Source organism: Mastigoproctus giganteus, chromosome 10 (assembly GCF_048544385.1).
Source record: "Mastigoproctus giganteus isolate SK-2022 chromosome 10, ASM4854438v1, whole genome shotgun sequence".
Taxonomy (NCBI): domain Eukaryota; kingdom Metazoa; phylum Arthropoda; class Arachnida; order Uropygi; family Thelyphonidae; genus Mastigoproctus; species Mastigoproctus giganteus.
In genome coordinates, this window is record NC_143584.1 from 33,838,582 (window position 1) to 33,861,099 (window position 22,518).

Genomic DNA, 22,518 nt, shown 5'->3' on the forward strand with positions numbered 1-22,518 from the left:
TACATTCATCAATATCATTAATAATTACACAAAACAATTGGCCTAGCATAAAATCCTGTGGAACCCCACTAATAACATTAGTCCATGAAGAGCACTACGATAACCACTGTCTTCTCCTACTCAACTATCCCTTTGTCCATAGCAATCACTTTCCCTTAATGCCACACTGCTCTGTTTTTACAGCAGTCTTTTATGTGCCACAGTATTAAAGGCTTTCCTGAAATTCAAGTATACAATTTAAAAATTATTTTGATATTGTTATACTAGGATCCATTTCCTTTGTCACTACATCACAGTACCCAGTCAAATTGGTCAGACAAGATCTTTCTCTTAACATACCCACATTGTGACTGAAGTATAATTACACCTCTGTCTAGATGGTCCTGCATTACTTCTTTAAGTGGTGATTCCATTATTTTCCCTGGAACAGAAGTTAACATACAATAGGTTTGTAATTACTAATGTCACCCTTTGATTTCCCCCTTTATGAATTGGTAATACATTTTCACATCTCCAGTCCACAGGAACCTCCCCTGAATCCAAAGATGCTCTCATAACTATGGCTGGGTTTGATTACTTCCTTTGCTGCCTCCCTTATTAAAATTGGATAGATCCTATCCATCCAAGGTGCCTTTTTTATATTTAACTTCAATAATTTCTCTTCCACTTTCCTCTTAGTTATCACAAAATTGTTTATCTTAACGTCAAGTGAGCCAATATGATTCAGCCCCTTCCTTCTGCTGTTAATATAAGTAAAGTCTTTACTAGACTCCTTTGTGACTTGATTGCAGACTAGTTTATATCTGCTGTAACTTCTGTATCACCTGATAATTTATATACATTCCATGCATTTTTCTTCTCTGCCACATCTCAATAGTTCATCTTACATCCATTTAGGTGTAAGCCTTGAACTGTATTTCATATCACCATATCAAATCCATGCACTGCCTTAGATTTTGTGTTTCTTAACTAAGAGCATAACCCCTCCCCACCTCCTTTCCTGTCTGTCCTTTCTGTATACATAGTTCTTCTCATATTTTGAAGCATTATATGAAATATTCTTGAAAGAACCTTGAAAAATGTATAAAACCTATGTACTCTGAGTCCACACAAAAAAAAAAAAAAAAAAAAAATATATATATATATATATATATATATGTTTTATAATTTTTAACTGCTAATTTGTCTTTTATCACTATGTTGGATAAACTTTCATGTAAATGTGGTGTTAATGCTATTGCTGGTTTAACAATTATACATTATACGCACATTAAAGTATTGTGCATAAATTTAATGTGCGTATAATGTATAATTGTTAAACCAGCAATAGCATTAACACCACATTTACATGAAAGTTTATCCAACATAGTGATAAAAGACAAATTAGCAGTTAAAAATTATAAAACATATACATATATATATATATATATATATATATATATATATATATTTATTTATTTTTTTTTTTTTTGTGTGGACTCAGAGTACATAGGTTTTATACATTTTTCAAGGTTCTTTCAAGAATATTTCATATAATGCTTCAAAATATGAGAAGAACTATGTATACAGATTTATGGTTTTTATTTAGGGCTGGAAGCATTTCAGTCATTACAACCTGACTGTCTGCATAGCAATTGGTGTGCTAGCAGTGGTCGGTTAGCCCAGCATTTCCCAAACTTTTTTAGTTATGGCTCACTTTTCATCTCACAACATATTCACGGAACAGTTATGAAACACAAGTTTAGCAAGAGCCAAAGAAGTGTTGCTAATATTTTATTACATACGGTGCATTGTGCACCAGGAGCATCTTTATTTCCAACACATGTAAAGCTGAAATTCAAATAACTGTCATCATACTTTCATTTTGGTCTTTTATTAGTAGTTCATGTTTTTTCACTTCAGATTTCTGGGGAACAAAAGGTTGCGATTGTTCAGTCTCACTTTGAAGTGTAACAATATTGTATTCGTTTTCATCGACCACAGTTGTACTACTAGAAGTACTTTGCTTCTCTTTTTAAAGTTCCTTTTTTCAACCGCCAATCCATAATCACATATTTTAATTATAATATTTCTAAATACTAATAATTAACCAAAAAATATTTATTAAAAATTAAAGTTTGGTTATGATATCGATTCACTTCCTCCTCTCCTTTAACCTGTGTACTCCAGGCTAAATCGCATACAAATGGCATACTAGATCACCACATTGCTACTTCATAGGTGTCATTACTTCTACGCATACTTCTCTATGCAAAGGCACGCCAAAATAAAGTGTTCCATGGTCTATTTTATTATTATTCTATGCCAGTATTATTAATAACTGAAAAAAATTATTAAATATTATAATTATACAAAAGTGGTGTATGCTACAAATATGCAAAATTTATTTTATTTTATTTTTTTAATTATTAATTACAATTTTTTGTGGAACACAATTTGAGAAATGTTGGGTTAGCCTATTGTTACATGTTGAATTTAAATTGCTAAAAGAATTATTCCAAGATAATAATAGGTTAGTGGAAATAATAATAATAAGGTTTAGGTTTAGTTTAAAATTTTAATGGCACATTAGTAATAATAAGGTAAAGTTAGGAGAAATTAAGGTAATTTAAGGAAGAATTAACGGAAAAATTAAGGCAAAATTTGGGAACAAAATTACATTCTTTCACATGGTCATCTCTGCTACTTCCTCAGGGGCTTTGAGTGGACAGATAGCCTTTATTAAATGAATGTCTCATGCATACCCATTTCTGTAGTCCCAATAACAGTTTTACTAGATCTTTATCATATTAAGTTTTTAGTTTTAAGTATACTGGATTATAAGTATATTTTTAATTTCTGAAATCCAAAATATTTGGTGTTAACAGTAAACTGGGATTGGAACCCAAAGCCCAATGGGTATGCATCAATATAAAATATGATATGCATTTACCTGTAACCGTTGTGGACTGTGGTCGATACAAAAAGCCTTAAGGCAGCTCAACATTCTGATTTTATAGATGGTTGTACATACCTTCTGGTCTAATTTAGCATGTAGTAGTAGTAGTGGTGGCACATGATGCAAGAAAGCAAGTGTAGGAGCTTATGCAGCATCAGCCAAAAAAAAAAAAAAAAAAAAATCACACCATTCCCTCCAAATGCCTGTCCAGTTCCTCCTTAAATTTATTTAACCTATCAACTTCTACAACGACAGATGGAAGTTTGTTCTAGCAATTAACCACCCGCTGGCTAAAGGCAAATTTCCGCACATCTATTCTACATCTGTCCTTTCTTAATTTGAATTTATGTCCCCGTAGGTTGGTAATCTGAACAAGTGGAAGGATCCCATCAGAATTCAGCGTGCTCAACCCATTCAAGGCCTTATAGACCTCAATCAGATCACCGCGCAGGTGCCTAGTCTCCAGCCACTGCAATTTGCAGAACTTAAGCCTCTCTTGGTAAGAGAATCCCTCCATTCCCCTCACCAATCGTGTTGCTCTTCTCTGTACATGCTCAAGCAACTCTACATCCTTCCTAAAATGAGGCCTCCAGACCTGTACGCAGTACTCAAGGCGTGGCCTGACCATTGCCTTATACAGAGGGACAATCACCTCCTTTTCCCTGCTAGCAAAATTCCTATATATCATTGACAAAACCCCATGACCCGCCCTAGCAGCCTGTCTGCACTGCTCAGAAAACTTCATATCTGACTGCACAACTACTCCCAGGTCTTTTTCATTTTCTACCACCTTAAGTGTAGTACCACACAGTTGGTACGTTTCTCTGGGGTTACTTCTACCCATATGCAGTACTTTGCATTTGTCAAGGTTGAACTTCAGTTGTCACTTCTTAGCCCATCTGCCCAAATTATCTAGATCCTGTTGCAGTAGCACACTGCCATTACTGTCATTAACAACCCTGCCAACCTTTGTGTCATCTGCAAACTTCGACATTAAGCCTGATATACCTTCATCAATATCATTGATAAATACACAAAACAACAGAGGACCCAACACCGAACCCTGTGGGACTCCACTAATAACATTAGTCCACGAAGAGCAGCACCCATTGATTACCACCCTCTGTCTTCTCCCACTTAACCATCCTTTTATCCATTGTAGCAACTTACCCTTAATACCATTCTGCTCCAATTTGTACAGTAGTCTTCCATGCGCAACAGTGTCAAAAGCTTTCCTTAAATCCAAGTATATGATATCAAAATTATTTTTTGCATCCAGTTCCTTTGTGACCACATCATAATAACCAATCAAATTTGTCAGACAAGACTTTCCCTTAACAAACCCATGCTGTGTTTGAATTATTGCTGCAGTCTTGTCTAGATGATCCTGCAATGCATCTTTAACCAGCGACTCCATTATTTTACCCGGAACAGAAGTTAAACTAACTGGTCTGTAATTACTCGTGTCACCCTTCGATCCACCTTTGTGAATTGGGGACACATTTGCACATCTCCAGTCCGTGGGAACCTCCCCTGAGTCCAATGATGCTCTCATAATTATGGCTAAGGGTTTGCTTAGTTGCTTTGCCGCCTCCTTTAAAATAACTGGATAGATCCCATCCACCCCAGGTGCCTTTCTTATGTTTAACTTCAACAATTTCTCCTCCACTTTGCTCTCAGTTATTACAGAATCATTAAGCACACTGCTACAATTTGATAACCTTCTTCCATTTTCAAATTGTAATAATTTCTCACGTGTGAATGTAGATGCAAAATACTCATTCAGTTTGTTTGCTATCTGAGCAGGATCATCCACAGTCGAACCATCAATGTCAAGTGGACCAATCATATTCATCCCCTTCCTTTTAGAGTTTATATAAGTAAAGAAATCCTTGCTGTTTTTCTTAGCATCTTTTGCCAAAGATTTCTCGTAATCCGCCTTCGCCTGCCGAACCTCCTTTGTGACCTGATTACAGACTAGCTTATATCTGCCACAGGCTTCTGCGTCACCTGATAATTTATATGCATCCCATGCATTTTTCTTCTCTGTCACGAGTCTCATTAGTTCATTTGATAACCATTTAGGCCTAAACCTTGAACGATATTTCTTAATCGGTATATAAAGTCTAGTAGCTTCCACGATTAATTCTTTGAATGCTTCCCACTTAGAATTTACTGTTTGTAACATCGTCAGTTGATCCCACTGTACAGAATTTAAAAACTGTCTGAGACCACTGTACTCCCCTTTACGGAAGCAAAAACCCTTTCCTTTACCCCTGACGGTAGTTACCTCTTTGAGTAAATCCCACTTCAGCACACTGTGATCACTGCCACCTAGTGGTTCCTTTATCTGCAAATTCTTAATACACGAATGATCACTGCTGATAACGAAATCAAGAGTGTTACTTTCTCTGGTTGCCTCTCGAACATGCTGCTGCAGAAAACAATCATCCAATAACTCCACAAAAGTCTGACTAGTGTGTGAGTGACCAACCCACAAGTTCCAGTCAATATCTGGGAAGTTAAAATCCCCCATTATAAGACATTCTGATTTACTAGCCCACTCTATTTCTCTGTACAATTGTTCATTGTACTCATTCAAGTCATTAGGCCTATAACACACTCCTACTCTTATTTTTCCTTTCGCAGTGCTTATCTCACACCAAACTGACTCAACAGAGCACTGTTCATCTATATTAACTGGGTGCACTTCCTTTGATTTTGTTTTTCTTAATTAACAACATAACACACCCCCTCCCTTTCTGTCCTGTCTATCCTTTCTGTACACATTGTACTCCCCAAATTCCAGTTCTGCATTCCTTATATCTTTGTGACACCACGTCTCTGCTATCCCAACAATATCTGCCTTTGATGTCTTGACCAACACTTCAAATTCATCAAATTTATTTACTATACTTCTAGCATTGGTATACATGCAAGCATACATGCTCCTATGCCTATTCCTTGTTACCCTAACACATCCCATATACCCAACTATTCCATGATGACTGCCATCCGTCCCTGAAACCCCCAACACCCCTCGCTCCAGGTCGCTTCTTATTCTAATAGAAGTTGTGCAAGAATCACCTTCACCTCTGCCTGCGGTTACTGTTAAACTATTAGTCTTTGTATCCCCCCAAACTAGCAGTTTTCCGACCCACCTAACACTGCCTCGATAGCATCAGCAAATATTCTTGCACCCTTTCTATTTAAGTGTATCCCATCCCTGTAGAAGCAATCTCTCCTGTTAACAAGTACAGTCCAGGCTGAAAAAAATTCTACCCCTTGAGCCTTGCACAATCTTTCCAGGGCCGAATTGATCGACAAGGCTCTCGTCATATACTCCCTCGTATCGTGTCTGGGCAGAATTGCAGACACTTTCAACTTCAAACCTAATTCATGGCTTTTTTCAACAGTGACCTGTACTTGTTAAATAATTCTGCCGGTCTCCTACTCTTAATATCATTAGTGCCAACGTGTACAACTATATCACCTTTTGTGCCCTTAAAAGATGATAACCGCTCTACAATGTCATCAACCTTTGCCCCTGGCAGACATACCCTGGTCCTGTTCCACCTATCCTTTTTACAAAATATATTCCCCGTCTATGTTTTTCAGTAAACATAATTATACTTTAATTAATTAATTGATCTATTTATTGTTTGCTGGTATTAAGAATTACATGTGTAAAAGATGTTTAGTTTGGGGGTAAATGCATATAGGGACTTATTTAATAACACTTTAAAAAAAATTTTTAATGACACTTATTAAAATTTTTTTATATACTTTTTGATTCTATGTTATATATACTCCATAAATGTTTAAGATAATAGCCAAATTATTTATATGAACCAGATTTTGTTAGCCTTTTTTATTTTTTTAACCCAGCAGTGGTGCAGTTACTAACAGGTGGCCCTTGAAAGTAATGGTCCCTACATTAACTGTTAATGATTAAAATCTGAAATTATTTTCACCTTCCTAAATATAGTCAACTTTTACCACAGTTTTTTTTTTTTTTTTTTTACAGTTTTCTTACAGAAATTGCATACTAGAACCTGTTGCTTGATCCACCACTGTGCTTGCAACACTATTTTGCTTTTTGCTTGAAGAATGGCATTGTACCAGACAAATGAAGATTCTACATTTGTTTATAATTTTGGGTTGCTTGTATTTCTTCTCCCACCAATACAATAAATATCTGCGGTCTTACCTTGGTTCTGTTTTGAAATATTCATTATTATTTGATTATTGTGCACATTAAAGACAAGGACATGAAATTTTATGTTTCAAGAGGGATACTACTCTGCAGGAAGCGGCATATTCAATTTCAAATTTAATACTCTGTGAAATGCACATTTGAAATATACCTGATAATGAAAGTAACTAATAATATGAAATAATATATAACGTGTGTTTTATTTATTTATTTTTTTTTTTTAAATAATGCAGGGTCATTGAAAAAGGTGTCTGTGATTTCCCTTTTAATTATCTTCGGAAATATTTGATCAATTGCTGTGATCGTAGCAGCAAACAGTGTGGTAACTCTAAGTTTTATTTGACACCTCAACAATCACCTTGGCTGTGCTGTGAGTGTGCACAGAATGACTCCTACGTGCATCACCTCAGTTAGTGTCAGTTAGATGGCCATGCAACAGAAAGTACAGTGTGCATTGTGGTACACTGAATTTAAGTCTGTCATAACAGTGCAATGTCACAACACACACACACGCTGCACTTTCTATTTTTCTTTGAGATAAATAAGTTAGCAAGATATTTGCATTTATAGTCAACCCAAAATAAGAGATACAGCTGTTTGTAATTACAAGGTAATGATTGAGTAACTGGTTGTTAGCAGTCTCCTCTAGTCTCAGAGGTGATTGGCGCCTCTGTAGCCAGGTGGGCAGGAGCAGCAGTGCGTAGCACATGCTTCTTGATTAGACCGGGGTTCGAGCCCATGAACCACCAAATACGGAGGAGGCGGAAAGGTCAGGGAATGACCACCGCATATCCCCGGAGCAATATGGCCTTAGTTGCTAATGCTCCTAAAAAAAAAAAAATAGCAGCATGTTAGAGATGATTTAAACTTAAGATCATCAGTATAAAGACAAACTGGATCCCAAAAAAAAAAATTATAAATTATCATGAATTCTATAGTCATTTGGCTAGTTGTTCTGGGAATTTACCAGCTGCCATCTTATCGTTGCTCTTATATTATGCAAGTTTGTTCTAGTTGTAATATACATAAGCCAAACAGCTGTAGTAATATACATATACCAACCGTTTTTGAGAAACTATACTGTGTACAGTTTCTCAAAAGTGTTTGATACTTTGGCCTGGAGCATAGCTAGACTGAATGCAACAGCTGGATTTTGGTATTCTAGCCAAGTTATGAGAAGTTTTCCTTCCTCTTGGAAAAATATGGTACAGACCCTAATTATATTTACCACCCTTGCTTGCTGTAAGAATTATTACTCTGTGGTGTGAGGTATATTTAATGTTTGATTCCAATGCTTAATTGCATTTAATTCCATAGTATAAGACTTTCTGCTGCATATTTGATAGGAGAAAGCATTGTGATTTCTTTTCTTAAACATGGCTAAGGGCTAACAGCTTAAATAATTGAAAAATGGGAGTCAAACAAATGTATCACTAGCTAAAATGGTATCAGAACTGGAAGTGCCTAGTGACTTTATTTGAAAAAAAATTGTTGGATAGCTCTTTGGAAAATCTTTCCAACTTCACATAACTGATTTAACACTTAATAAATAAGTCTAATAGCATTAAGTGCGGAGTTGGTTTCACAAATTATAATGCATATTTGAATTTACTGTATAATAGACTTTTTCTACTGAGATTAACTGTGGCACTTTCCATTGTCTTATAACTACTCCATACCTCACATATCTAATGATGTGAAGATATCAGAACTGGGTGTAGAACTTTTATGCATTAAGTACAAAAGATTTTAAATTTTAATTCATTTCATTTCTTGAACTGAGTTAATATGAAGTGTTCCATCTGTACTGCTTGTGTTTTAATCTTTCTTCTGCATTCTTATCAGAAACTACCATGGAATTTTAAACATTTTTTTGACATTTTCCAGGTGTTATAGATTATTTCTATGCTGGCTTTAAAGGCTGCTTCATTTACTGGTTATTGCTGACTATTATTTTGATTTTCTAGTCATTATTGAAAACTGTTTCTGCTTTTCACATTTACCACTTAACACCAATGCTTTGTACTAATACCTGTTTACAAAGTTCTAGATAAAAACATAGTGTGTTGCACTCTCTTCATAACTTCAATATTTTATTCTGTGTAACAGTCTTCCTTTGAAGACTGTGTTAGATAATACTTAACTTAATTATTTAATATTTAACTGTAGTTTAAATGCAGTTATGGTGAATTCACTAATTTTAGTGTAATCAAGTATCATTATTGTTAAAGTAATTTATGTTTAAATATAAAATATATTTAATATAAATAACCACTTATAATTTTTTGAAAGAATGATCCACAATGTTACATCTATTTGTGGTCTTTTTAAAAATGAAGTTTTGAAAAGAGTATTGTTTTGTTTGTTTCTTCAACTATAATAAATGCCTTATTCTGCATTCATACAGGTAGATACAGACAATTGTACTATAAAAGTCCAGGCTGGTATTACCCTTAAGGAGCTCAATGAAATTTACCTTCCACAACATGGATTAGCATTATCTGTGTAGGTATATATTCTAATTTAAAATATCCCTTTTAGTTACCTTTTTTTCCCGTGAACTATTATGTAAAAATATATTGTATTTATAATGTTATATTTATTAAAAATTTAATAATGAGCAAGGAATAACTTCTTAAAAAAAGTTAATGCCATTAGTATTATGTTTAGTTGATACTGAACATAATCTAATTTTTCTAAGGGCAAGAATTATGGAACTCATTGATACTGTTGCCTATTAAAATGTAATACAGTAAGCCCCCGCTATTCGCGTATTCGCGGTCGCTGATTTAATATAAAATGAAACCTAAAAAAATGTGAATTTTAAAGTGCCGTGAACATTTTCCGCCATAAAAAAAAATGGGCGTGGCTAAAATTATCTTTCCCGGTCAAAGCAGCTCTCCGTGGGTGGGGGGAGAGGGGTGACAAAATCGCAAGCATGGTTGTTTCTCGCTAATCCTTGTTCAGTATGTGTTATGCGCTTGTCATGGAAGGTTTCGTCGTTTGCTTTTAATTTATATGCTTATCAATTTATAAATTGATATGCTTACAAAAGTGATAAATCTACCGTTTTGCAGTGTAAAACAGACTTTTTCGAGTGTGTTAACAGAAGAAAGTAACTTAATTGTGGACAAGTTCTTTCTAACCCGTACAAAAATATGGCTACGAATAACAAGGAAAATGTGAAAAGATCAAAGAAGGTAATGACAGCAAATAAAATTGAGTTATTAGATAAAATTTCTAATGGTGAAAGTGTCTCCTCAGTGGCAAAACATTATAAAATCAATGAGTCAACGGTACAATCAATCAAGAAATGGGAAGAAAAAATCCGCCACAGTGTCCGTGAAAATGCGCTAATTGCTTTAAAAATTTGCTCTGTAACTCATGATGTTAAATTAGAAAAAATGGAAAAAGCTTTAAATCTGTGGAAAGAAGACCGAACTCAAAATAAAATTCCGTTAAGTTCACTCATCATTCGTGAAAAGGCAAAACTCCTTTATCAACACTTTAGCAAAACTGGTGATAGCACTGGCAGTAAGTTTTTAGCTAGCAAAGGCACTGGTTTGAAAGATTTGTTTGAAATTTCTAATAAATATTACATTTAATATTAAATTGTTTCTTATTTTCATTTCGATGCCATATGCTTGCATTTCGCTATGTACTGTCCATGTACATAGTTATATTATGAAGGTACATATAATACATACATACATAGACAAAATTTTAGACTAGTTTTTCTTACATATTTCATACTTTGGAACCCCTTTATTACTATGGGAGCCATAACTCAGTATTCGTGTTTTCGGTATTCGAAGCATTTCTCAGGAACGTAACCCCCACGAATACCGGAGGTTTACTGTACTTGCCCCCCCCCCCCCCCCGCCCACACACACACACACACACACACACACACACACACACACACACACACACTCTGTCACAAACAAATCACCAAACCAGTAAAGTGTCAGTTTTTTATCTGTAGCAGGCAGTGGAGTAATAATTTCTAGCTTCTCCACTTTTTCACCATATTTGAATTACAGTAGAAAAGGAACACTTGAGGAATGTAATCCTAAGCATATGAAAGCTATAAAATAATCTGTATTATTTTTAATATAAGAAAAACATTGTAAAAATGTGTTGATTTTCTGTGAGTGGAAGGGGGAAGAAGGAGACTATGCAAGAATTTGATTCTTAATGTGGATGATGTATATATCCTGAAATTTGTCACTACTTACAGCAGGTCATATATTTTTCTGTTAATTCCAAATCTTTACTATTTTGAATTATCACTCATCCAGAATGTGTAGCACTTCAGATAATGTTGAATTAAAATCCATATTATTTGGTCCTAATTACTACTACAATTTGCTGATGGTAGAGAAAAAAAACTTGAATGTTATTTTATTTATTTATTTATTGGCTAACATTGCTAATTTTTTACACATTCTTCATATAAAAAGACCCTGTTTTTTGAAGGATTGTTTTATTTTTATTGAACTTTAACATAATTTCTTTACTAACTATATACACCGATGAGCCAAAACATTATAACCACCTACCTAATATGATGTTGGTCCTCCACTTGCAGCCATAACAGCTTGTACCCATTGAGGCATGGACGCTACAAGATTTCTAAATGTCTTGTGGTATCTGGTACCAACACGTAACCAACAGATCTTTTAGCTCCTGTAAGGTCCGTGGTTGAGACCCCGCTGATCGGAATTGCTGTTCCAACACAAACCACAGATGCTCAATGGGATTGATGTCTCAGGAATTTGAAGGCCAGGGCAATACCTCGAAGTCTTCCTCATGTTCTGTGAACCAGTCTCGAACAATCCGGGTGGTGTGGCATTGCACATTATCCTGCTGAAAGACGGCACCACCAGAGGGGAAGACCGTTGCCATGAAAGGGTGTACCTGGTCAGCAATGATGTGTTTAGGTGTACCTGGGTCCAGTCAGAGTGCCCGGCACACTGACTGGACCCAGGGTATCCTCCCAACAGAACATCGCCCAAAGCATGACACTGCCACCACCGACTTGTTTTCATCCCACGGTGCATCCAGGTGCCATTGGTTCCCCAGGTAAACAATGCACACGTACCTGACTGTCCACGTGGTGCAACAGGAAACGTGATTCATCGAACCAGACGACCTTCTTCCAATCACTCGAGTTCCAGTTTCGATGCTTGCATGCCCATTGTAGCCACTGTCGCAGGTGAACCGTGGTTAGCATGGGCACTCAGAGCTGCCTGCGGCTACACAGCCCCATTTTCAGCAGGGTTCGGTGTACTGTGTGTTGTGACACATCACTCCCATCACCAGCATTCCAATTACCCGCTTTTTGTGCCACAGTCACCCTTCTGTTGCCACGTACCATCCGGGAGAGCCTTCGCTCATCTCAAGCATCGATGAGCCGTGGTCGTCCAACACCTCACTGGTGGTTCATGGGTTTTCCCTCCTCGAACCACTTTCAGTAGGTACTAACCATGGCTTACCGTGAGCATCCCACCAGGCTTGCTGTTTCAGATATGCTCTTAACCAGTCGTCTGGCCATTACAATTTGGCCTTTGTCAAACTCGCTCAAGTCTGCTGCCTTTCCCATCTGAAGAACAAGAGTAACACTGATTGACAGAGCTCAATATCAGGTGTTTTTTATACCATTTTCCAACCCGTGCATGTGCCGTAGTTCACCTGCAGTTGCTTCGATTTGTGTAATGACTTGCTGGTCATAATGTTTTGGCTCATCGTTGTATTATACTGCTCTGCATTTTTTCTAATGCTGATTTCAAAAACAACTTCCATTTGTTTCCATCATGCCATTCAAAATTCACAAAAGAAAATTTAATTTTTCACAAATTTTTATTTTTGGCAGAATTTGTCCACTGAAATTACAACAAAATTCTACTTTCACCAGACTGTTATATTTAAATACACATTGAAAACACTCACTTCTCATTTTAAAAACTGATTTACGATGGGTCAAATTTTCGTTTCTTTGATTTTCTTGCAGAGCCTTCTACTTTCTAGTCCATCTTTGACATCCAGCAATAGTTGGCCATCATGTTAACATTCCACCTTCCCTGGTAAACCTCTCATCCTGTCCTTCACTAACACTTCCTAGATTTTCTGGAATGTAGTCAATATGGGAGTGTAAAAAGTGTACCTTGACATTCTTGTTACAGCCCAGCTTCTTGAAGTTTGCTAACATATTTTCAACTATATTCTCGTAGTCGTTATCTTTGTTGTTCCCTAAGAAGTTCTCAACAACAGATCTGAAACTAATCCATGCCTGTTTTTCTCTTTTATTCAGAGTTCCCTCAAAATCTCGGTCCCTCATAAGTTTGTGAATTTGAGGTCCAACAAAAATATCTTGTTTTAGCTCCTCTTGGGTGATCAGTAGGAATTTAGTACAAAGGTAGGTGAGGCAGAGACCTTCCTAAGGTAAAGCTTTCACAAACTGTTTCGTCAAACCCAGTTTGATGTGCAAGGATGGGAGAAGGACGGTTTTGGGGTCTACCAGTAGTTTATGAACTATGTCCTTTGATCCAGGCAACAAACTGCCCCTCTTTGGCCAGACCTTGGCATCCCAGCTTACTTTTTACAAAAAGCAAGACATTTTTGTGTTGCCAAATTGCTATCCAAGTAACATGCCTGTCACTTTAAAGCCAGCACAGACCAACCACCCATGTTCTTCTTCCTTAATATTTCGGCGCCTCCGTAGCCAGGTGGGAAGGAGCAGCAGTGCGTAGCACACGCTTCTTGATTAGACCGGGGTTCGAGCCCGTCACCACCAAATATGGAGCATGCGGAAAGGGCAGGGAATGACCACCGCACCGGAGCAATATGGCCTTAGTTGCTAATGCTCCTAAAAAAAAAAAAAAAAAAAAACCAAATAACCTTAATATTTGTCAATAATTTCTTCAAGTTCACATATGTTTCTTTTAAATGCACAGAGCAAGCTACTGTAATCGACCCATATTTATTTACATTGTGGAGCAACACTCCTTTGAGACTCCTCTTTGATGAGTCAATAAAAGTCTCCACTATAGGATTGAAACTAATTCCTAACTAGTTCATTAAGTAATTTATATTACTGGGAAAAAAAAACACAGAATCATCCTCTGAAAAGTAGGGGACTAGTTCTTGTTCTCAGTGTCTGTACCATTAGAAAAATGTCCCATGTGCTAGAAGATTTTTTGACTTACGTCTACAACCAAGGAGTTCTGCAGATTCCTTTAGTAAATTTAAATCTCTTACAAGATCATTGAGTTCATGCTGTGAAAACATTCGAGGGCTGGACTCAATGTGTCCAGGCATGTAGACTTCAATTTCATTTTCAGAAGCTTCACTTTCAGCACTCTCTGTTGCTACATTTTTCAGTTTAAGTAGAGAGTGTGGAATCAGCAAGTTCTCCTTTTGGGATTGGTCTGATGGCAGATGGAATATTAGGATACACAATGCCCTTTTCTTACTCTTTGTATTGTGTCCCTGTACATTAACTAACCAAAACTAACAGTTATTATAGTGGTTTGTAGACGCCTGCCAAATAATGGGAATTGCAAATGGTATAGCATTCTTTTTACCAATTTTCCACAATCTTAGTGCTTCAATACAGATTCAGCAAACTTTGTGGGGCCCATTGTTTATCTTGGGCACCAAGTTTCACTCCAAAATAAGCACAATACACATTTTTTACAAATTCTGTATTATCTTGTCTTTGTTTGAGGACTACATAACAAAATAAGTGTGGATTGTTCAAACACTTGCATGAGGATATTTTACTCACCTTTCAGCACAAGTTTAGCATGGTAACTTCAAAAATAAACTGAACTCTTACTGATAAATACTGCTGCATGGAGCCCTCAAAGTCAAGAAACAAATGACTGAAGCCAGTGTTGGCAACATGTGAAGATTTAGTTTACAAATTCTCAGCATTTACTCCTAACTTAATACATTCAATAGCATTAGCATTAGTAGAGGCACATGATACAAGAAAGCAAGCTTATACAGCATCAGCAAAAAAAAACAAAAAAAACCTTCCCATTTCACTGATCCATTCGTTCCAAATGTTTGTCTAGTTCTGCCTTGAATACTTGAATATACTTTCATCAACTGAAATCAGCATAAAAAATTGAGTTAAAAACAGCTATTAGTTTACAAATGTTAATCGAAAATCATGCAGAGGGGTGTTATTAATACAGGTTACTGCCTTTTGTTGGTTTCTGAATAAAATTCAGTGAGCACCGCTCCATAAAATAGTTTGTATCTAAAGAAATTTATGTGGTCAAAAGTAAAGGTGAGGGCTTCAAGAGAAGGGAATAAAATGGAGTGAGTTATTTCTTGGATTCATTTGACTTGAGAGACTGCTATCAGATGCAAATATTCATTGTTTTTATCCTCAAAGCACAAACGTAAATCATAACAATGGTCAAGATCCATAAACATAAGATGTCAAAACGGATGACAAGTGAAGTTAAGAATTTAATTCAGCAAAAAAAAATGCTGAATCGCTATGTGATTACTTTCATCTGAGGCCTCTGTGCACTAGAAGAGTTACTGCTGACATTGCCCTTCTAGCCAAAGTAATCACTGGAATTTATGAAGCATCTGATATCCTGAGTAAAATAAACTTCAATGCTCCCTGTAGACAAGTCAGGAACCTTACACCGTTTCGCCTTGACTCTGCCAACATGGACTTTATGAAGTTCAGTCCACTGAACAGAATCAGCAAATCAGCAAATGACTCTCTCATTGACTTCTTTGACAACTCCCAATCACTGATGAACTCCATCCACAAGTTTGCCTCTTCTCTTAAACTGAAAAGTGACTAGCTCACATCTAATTATATAAGTGCCTCCGTAGCCAGGTGGGAAGGAGCAACAGTGCGTAGCACACACGCTTCTTGATTAGACCGGGGTTCGAGCCCGTCACCACCAAATACGGAAAGGTCAGGGAATGACCACTGCATATTCTCGGAGCAATATGGCCTTAGTTGCTAATGCTCCTGAAAACCAAAACAAACAAACAAAACATCTTAATTATTGTAGCTTATTATTTGTTATATTATTTTTCTATTCTTTAACGGATTAATTATTACTTGTTTTACCGGTAACTTAACTTAATACAATCCTCTTTTGTACACATGCTTTTATTGTTTGAATCTATATCAATGTTTATCGTCCTGTTGGATTTCATATTATTGTTATTATGTTTATTGAACTGATCTCAGATACACTGTTAATGGTTACCTGTTGTGAATCTTGCTATTAATAAAATAAAATAAAAAATATATAAAATAATTTTCTTTTAGCCAGCGAGTCATTGATGGCTGGAACAAGTTGCCACCACAGGCTGACAGTTTGAATAAATTGAAAGCTCAAGTGGATACGCCTGTGTGAGGAGGGAAGCATATAATTTGTGTTTTTTTTATCTACTTGTTGGGGTTTTTTTTTTTTTTTTTTTTTTTCCAGCAAAAACCTGTAGCTTCCTTGCACTTTATGGCCAATACTATTATTTTTACTATCTATAAAATCTCATGATTATCTGAAAAACTATTGACAGTGTAAGATGGGTGAAAGCTGATTGCAAGAAACGCAGAGATAGCTGAGCATGGTGATATGAGAATCCTATGTGAATAAAAAAAAAAGAAGAGAATACAGCAAATAGGTCTCTTAATTAGTTGTAATGGAAGGTCCACCGAAAGCCTAGCAGAAATAGCAGTTTAGTTGAGCAGATACTTCTCATCAACATTTATAATTGAAAGCCAGTTCAAATCTCTCAGGAATGTTCAGGAGTCAGACTGCTGTAAATTAAGTGACATAATGATCTCAGAGAAGTGGTAGTTAAACTACTGAGGTTTGAGGAAGGCAAGTCTCTAGAGGAGGATGGTATATATTCAATTACAATTAAAACAGCTGCATGTGAGTATATCAGGCTGTTGAGAGTGTTAATGAAAAAGTCATTAGACTCGTGCATATACTGCAGCAGTGCTAATGTCACTCCAGTCCAGAAAGGTGGTGCCTGAAGATGAGTTGGGCAACTATAGGCTAGGGAAGATCGTGGAGTCTAGTTAAGGACCATTCTCAACAAGAATGGTATCTTGAATAGATCTCCGCATTAGTTCATTAAGGGAAGTTCATGCCTGACCAAACTGGCAAATTACTGTGATTAACAGTAATTAGTCATTAAATTAATCAATAAACAGTTAGATGCAAGTAACAATTCAGATATGTATTTAGGTTTTAGTAAAGCTTTTAATGCATTCCTCATAGAAGGCTTCCAAATAAAGTGAAAGAAGTACAGGTAAGATCCTAAGTTAATTTTGTATACCAGTGTACTCCTGAAAGGACTTGGCATACCATCAGCAGTACATGTATGACCAATTGAATACCAACGCTCTATGCTCTTAATGTATGAATGTTTACATTTCTCATTTAAATATGCATAAAGATATTTTTTATTTTCTTACAGGTTAGGTTCTGTTTCAGATCTAACACTAGGTGGTGTTATTAGCACAGGAACCCATGGAAGTGGAGTGAAATTTGGAACGTCTTCCACTTATGTAAGTTTTTAATTTTTTAACATGTTTTGTTGCATCAAACACTCTACTTACATATGCAGTAAATGTTGTCACTCTAACCACTGGTTTTTAGCTAATTAATATAATCTGAGAACAAAACCAAAAGCAGTAAATTCTCATCATGCAAGGGACTGAAAAATATTCATATTCATTTTGAATTGAGTTCAAGTTATCTGATGTGTGTTTTTAATTTAAATAGTGAAATTTTAGCCAAAAGTATACACACCATTTTTACAAGCACCAATTCCACAAAGTATTGCAATCAACATATACACTATGTTATCAAAAGGATTAGGGCAATCAGCATATGCAAAACATTGACTCTGCTAGTGACATAAAGTGTTATAGTATCTTTGCACATCATTAGAGGGTTACTATAATGCCCTCTACATCATTAGCAGAGAACATTATAGTAGTGCCCGAGTATGAACTGAACTATTTCTAGAAAAAACTATTTGTTGAAACTGTATCTAGTTCATTTTCAAACAAAGGCATAAAGCTCTTTGAGTTTGGATGCAGACAAGTAGTTTGTGCCACATTGTAAGAATTCCTGCTAGAAACAGATTTCAGTTTGAAATTTCCATGGGACACTGTATAGAGCACATCATGTGGAAGTGAAAGATAAAATGAGACGTGAAAGTTGAAATGCAAGGCAGGTCAACTTTCTCATCTCTTTTTATTTTTCACTTCTATTCAAAACTAAAACTTAGTTTTTCTTCTTACTATCTGCATGTTTCTCTATGCGTTAATTTAATTATTTATTTTTACCGTATCCATCACATAGGGGGCACCACATTATTTTGATGACTATTACATTATGTCCTAGATACGGTCAATATGTAGTATGTATTATATATTTAATCTTATTTTAATCATTAAATTACGTTCTCTGTCGGGTCAACGATGATTAATATATGCTTACTTTTATATTTTACTTATATTTCTTACCTTTGATTCTAATATTTCTAAATTTTCTTAACTTTTATTATCATCTTTCGATTTATTTATATTCGATTTACATTCGGCCTATACTGGTTTATATTTGGTTTAGATTTAAATTACTTAGCATATATTGATCATCACAGAAACAGAGAACCTCTTGTTGTTTTTTGCCTTCATTCTGGGTGGTTGGCCCCAGTTGAAGTCATCTAGTTTGTCAGTAAAAAGCGATAATAATTTTTTTTTTTTTTTTTTTTTTTTTTTTTGCGTTTTCTTGGGTCCCTGATGGTATTATTATTGGATTGATTTGCTTATTCTAATGGTTCTTATTATTACCCTTAATATTATAGACATTATGGGTGTATTGCATGATTGCTTGCAACTGCATTGACTCATAAATATTATTTACATATTAGTTAGTTATTGTCGTTTTAACTTTCTCTCTTTACTTTTTTATCAATAATTATAAATATATATATATATATATATATATATATAATTTGTATTGTGAAGTGTAATTTTTATAATTATATTATTGTAATAGCTATCATATAATATACACATGCACACAGAGTCGGATCTAACAGGCAGATAATTGAGTAGGGGTGCCGTTATTAAAAAAAGATTGAAAACCACTGCATTAGCCTTTCTTACTCCAGCTTTAATTAGGCTTGCATTTATTTTTTAAATTCAGTACCATGTTAATCAAGTGGCTGAAACATTAAACCTACTAGAAATCCTTAAATGCCGATCTCCAGGTAATTCTCCAGTGGGGCAAAGATAACTTAGTTGCTTTCAGTCCTAAATCTCAGTCCTATCTTAAAGGGTTTTCCAATAGTAACGCTCGATGTTTGGCAACAGCGCATGACGAAGTCGACAGTCACACAGGTGGTATCTTTGGTAACCATATTCAGTTAGTCTCTGCATTTTATTATGGAGCGTTACACGACTGAGCAACGAGTCGAAATTGTAAAAAATTATTATCAAAACCAATGTTCTATTCGTCAAACGTTTCGTGCACTCCGTGCAGTTTATGGTGTCGACGAACGTCCTTCAGAATCCACAATTCGCTGTTTAATAAACAAATTCGAAGCAACTGGGTCTGTGCCAAATCTGAAAGTGCCTGTACGTCAGCGAAACGCAAGATCCGTTGAAAATATTGCTGCAGTCCGGGAAAGTGTGCATGAGAATCCGCAACAGTCCATTCCGCGTCGGGCTCAAGAACTTGGCCTGTCTTCGACGACAACTTGGCGAATCCTGCATAAGGACTTAGGGCTTCACCCTTATAAAGTGCAATTAACCCAACAACTAAAGCCCAACGATCATGCGCAGCGGCGTGCATTCGCTGATTGGGCGCTAGAGCAGTTGGAGGTCGATCCTGATTTTGGGCGAAAAATAATGTTTAGTGACGAGGCTCGTTTCTGGTTAAGTGGCTTTGTTAACAAGCAAAATTGCCGAATTTGGAGCGACGAAAACCCACGGGAGATTCATAAGGTCCCACTACATTCCGAAAAAGTTACGGTATGGTGTACACTTTGGTCCGGCGGAATAATCGGTCCATATTTTTTCGAAAACGAAGAAGTGGCACTTACGGTCAACGATGAGCGATACAGGGCTATGATAAGAGATTTTTTTTGGCCTGCAGTGGATGGAATCGATCTAACAAACATTTGGTTTCAGCAAGACGGTGCTACGTGCCATACGGCACGTGATACAGTAACACTATTGCATGAGAAATTTGAAGGTTCCGTTATATCGCGAAATGGTGACGTTAATTGGCCGCCCAGATCCTGCGACCTAACGCCACTGGATTTTTTTCTCTGGGGCTTTCTAAAATCCAAAGTCTATGCTAACAAACCACGGACGGTTGCCGCCTTAAAGGCCAACATTAGGCGCGTTATTGCTGAAATTGAGCCACTTTTATGCGATAACGTCATCACCAATTGGGTATCCAGGATTAACCAAACCAGACAAAGCCGTGGCGGACATTTATCTGATATAATTTTTAAAACATAATGTTAACACATATACTTCATAATAAAAATAAAAATAGATCACTATCACTCTCACAATTTGTTTTATTGCGTTTCAAAAATCGAGCGTTACTATTGGAAAGCCCTGTATATCTTGCAAAAAGGATTCTTCTACTCCTATGCTTATCTTTGGTGACACCGATTTCTAGGCAAAATGGTATATCTCTTTTGGGGATTACTCTGACTTCTAATCTCCCTTGGCACAAGCACATTACAAATACAGTAAACCCCTGCTATTCGCGGGGGTTACATTCCTGAGAAATGCCACGAATACCGAAAATGCGAATACTGAGTTATGGCTCCCATGGTAATAAAGGGGTTCCGTTCCAAAGTATGAAATATATAAGAAAAACTAGTCTAAAATTTTGTCTACGTATGTATTATATGTACCTTCATAATATGACTATGTACATAGACAGTACATAGTGAAATGCAAGCATATGGCATCGAAATGAAAATAAGAAACAATTTAATATTAAATATAATATTTATTAGAAATTTCAAACCAGCATCTTTGCTAACTAAAAAACTTATCCCGTCAGTGCTATCACCAGTTTCGCTAAAGTGTTGATAAAGGTGTTTTGCCTTTTCACGAATAATGAGTGAACTTACCGGAATTTTATTTTGAGTTCGGTCTTCTATCCACAGATTTAAAACTTTTTCCATTTTTTTCTAATTTAACATCACGAGTTACAGAGCAAATTTTTGAAGCAATTAGCGCGTTTTCACAACACTACGGCGATTTTTTCTTCCGATTTCTTAATTGATTGTACCGTTGACTCTTTGATTTTATAATGTTTTGCCACTGAGGAGACACTTTCACCATTAGAAATTTTGTCTAATAACTCAATTTTATTCGCTAATGTCATCACCTTTGATCTTTTCACATTTCCCTTGTTATTCGTAACCATATTTTTGTACGGGTTAGAAAGAACTTGTCAAAATAAAGTTACTTTCTTCCGTTAACACACTCGAAAAAGTCTGTAGATTTATCGTTTGTTTGTAACGATAAATTTATCGTTACAAAACGGTAGATTTATCATTTTTGTAAGCATATCAATTTATAAATTGATAAATTTATTCGCATATAAATTAAAAGCAAACGATGAAACCTTCCATAACAAGCGCATAACACATACTGAACAAGGATTAGCGAGAAACATCCACACTTGCGATTTTGTCACCCCTCTCCCCCCTCCCCCCACCCACCGAGCACTGTTTTGACCGGGAAAGATAATTTTAACCACGCCCATGTTTTTTTATGGCGGAAAATGTTCACGGGGCTTTAAAATACACATTTTTTTAGGTTTTATTTTACGTTAAATCAGCAACCGCGAATAGTGGGGGTTTACTGTATTGCTTTTGTAATGTATCTTGGCGTTACTTTTCTTCAAAACAGCTGTACACTGTACAAATCACAAATCTGCGCTACTATGGCATATTGTTCCCACATCTGGGGCGGTGCCCCCAAAACCCCTCTCAGGCTTCTGGATTCCATTACTCTCTGTCTCATAGACATTCTGTTTCTTCTGCATGCCTTTTCTACAGATACTTCCACAGGCACTGTTCTTCTGAACTGGCTTCTATAATTCCCGCTCTCTCTCTCTCTCTCTTTCAAAACAGTCCGAACACGTGCTGCCACCAGCCAACATCCATTTACTGTCCCGCTTCAAACTCACAGAACCAACTTTTCATCTTCCTCGTTTATTCATTCAACTGCCGTTTTCTGGAACAACCTTCCTTCATACATATTTCTCGAAAATTTCAGTCTACAGAAGTTCAAGTCTAATGTCAACAAATATCTTCTTTT

At 36.2% G+C, this 22,518-nt stretch overlaps 1 protein-coding gene across 1 annotated transcript in view; it reads left to right on the forward strand.

The window, feature by feature from the left end:
- LOC150078962 (L-gulonolactone oxidase-like) overlaps positions 1–22,518 on the forward strand; it is a 116,489-nt gene that overhangs the window by 27,570 nt on the left and 66,401 nt on the right. The window contains exons 4-5 of the mRNA XM_090382578.1: positions 9,562–9,659; positions 17,628–17,718. Coding sequence (XP_090238704.1) covers positions 9,562–9,659; positions 17,628–17,718 — 189 coding nt within the window. The remainder of the gene's footprint in view (positions 1–9,561; positions 9,660–17,627; positions 17,719–22,518) is intronic.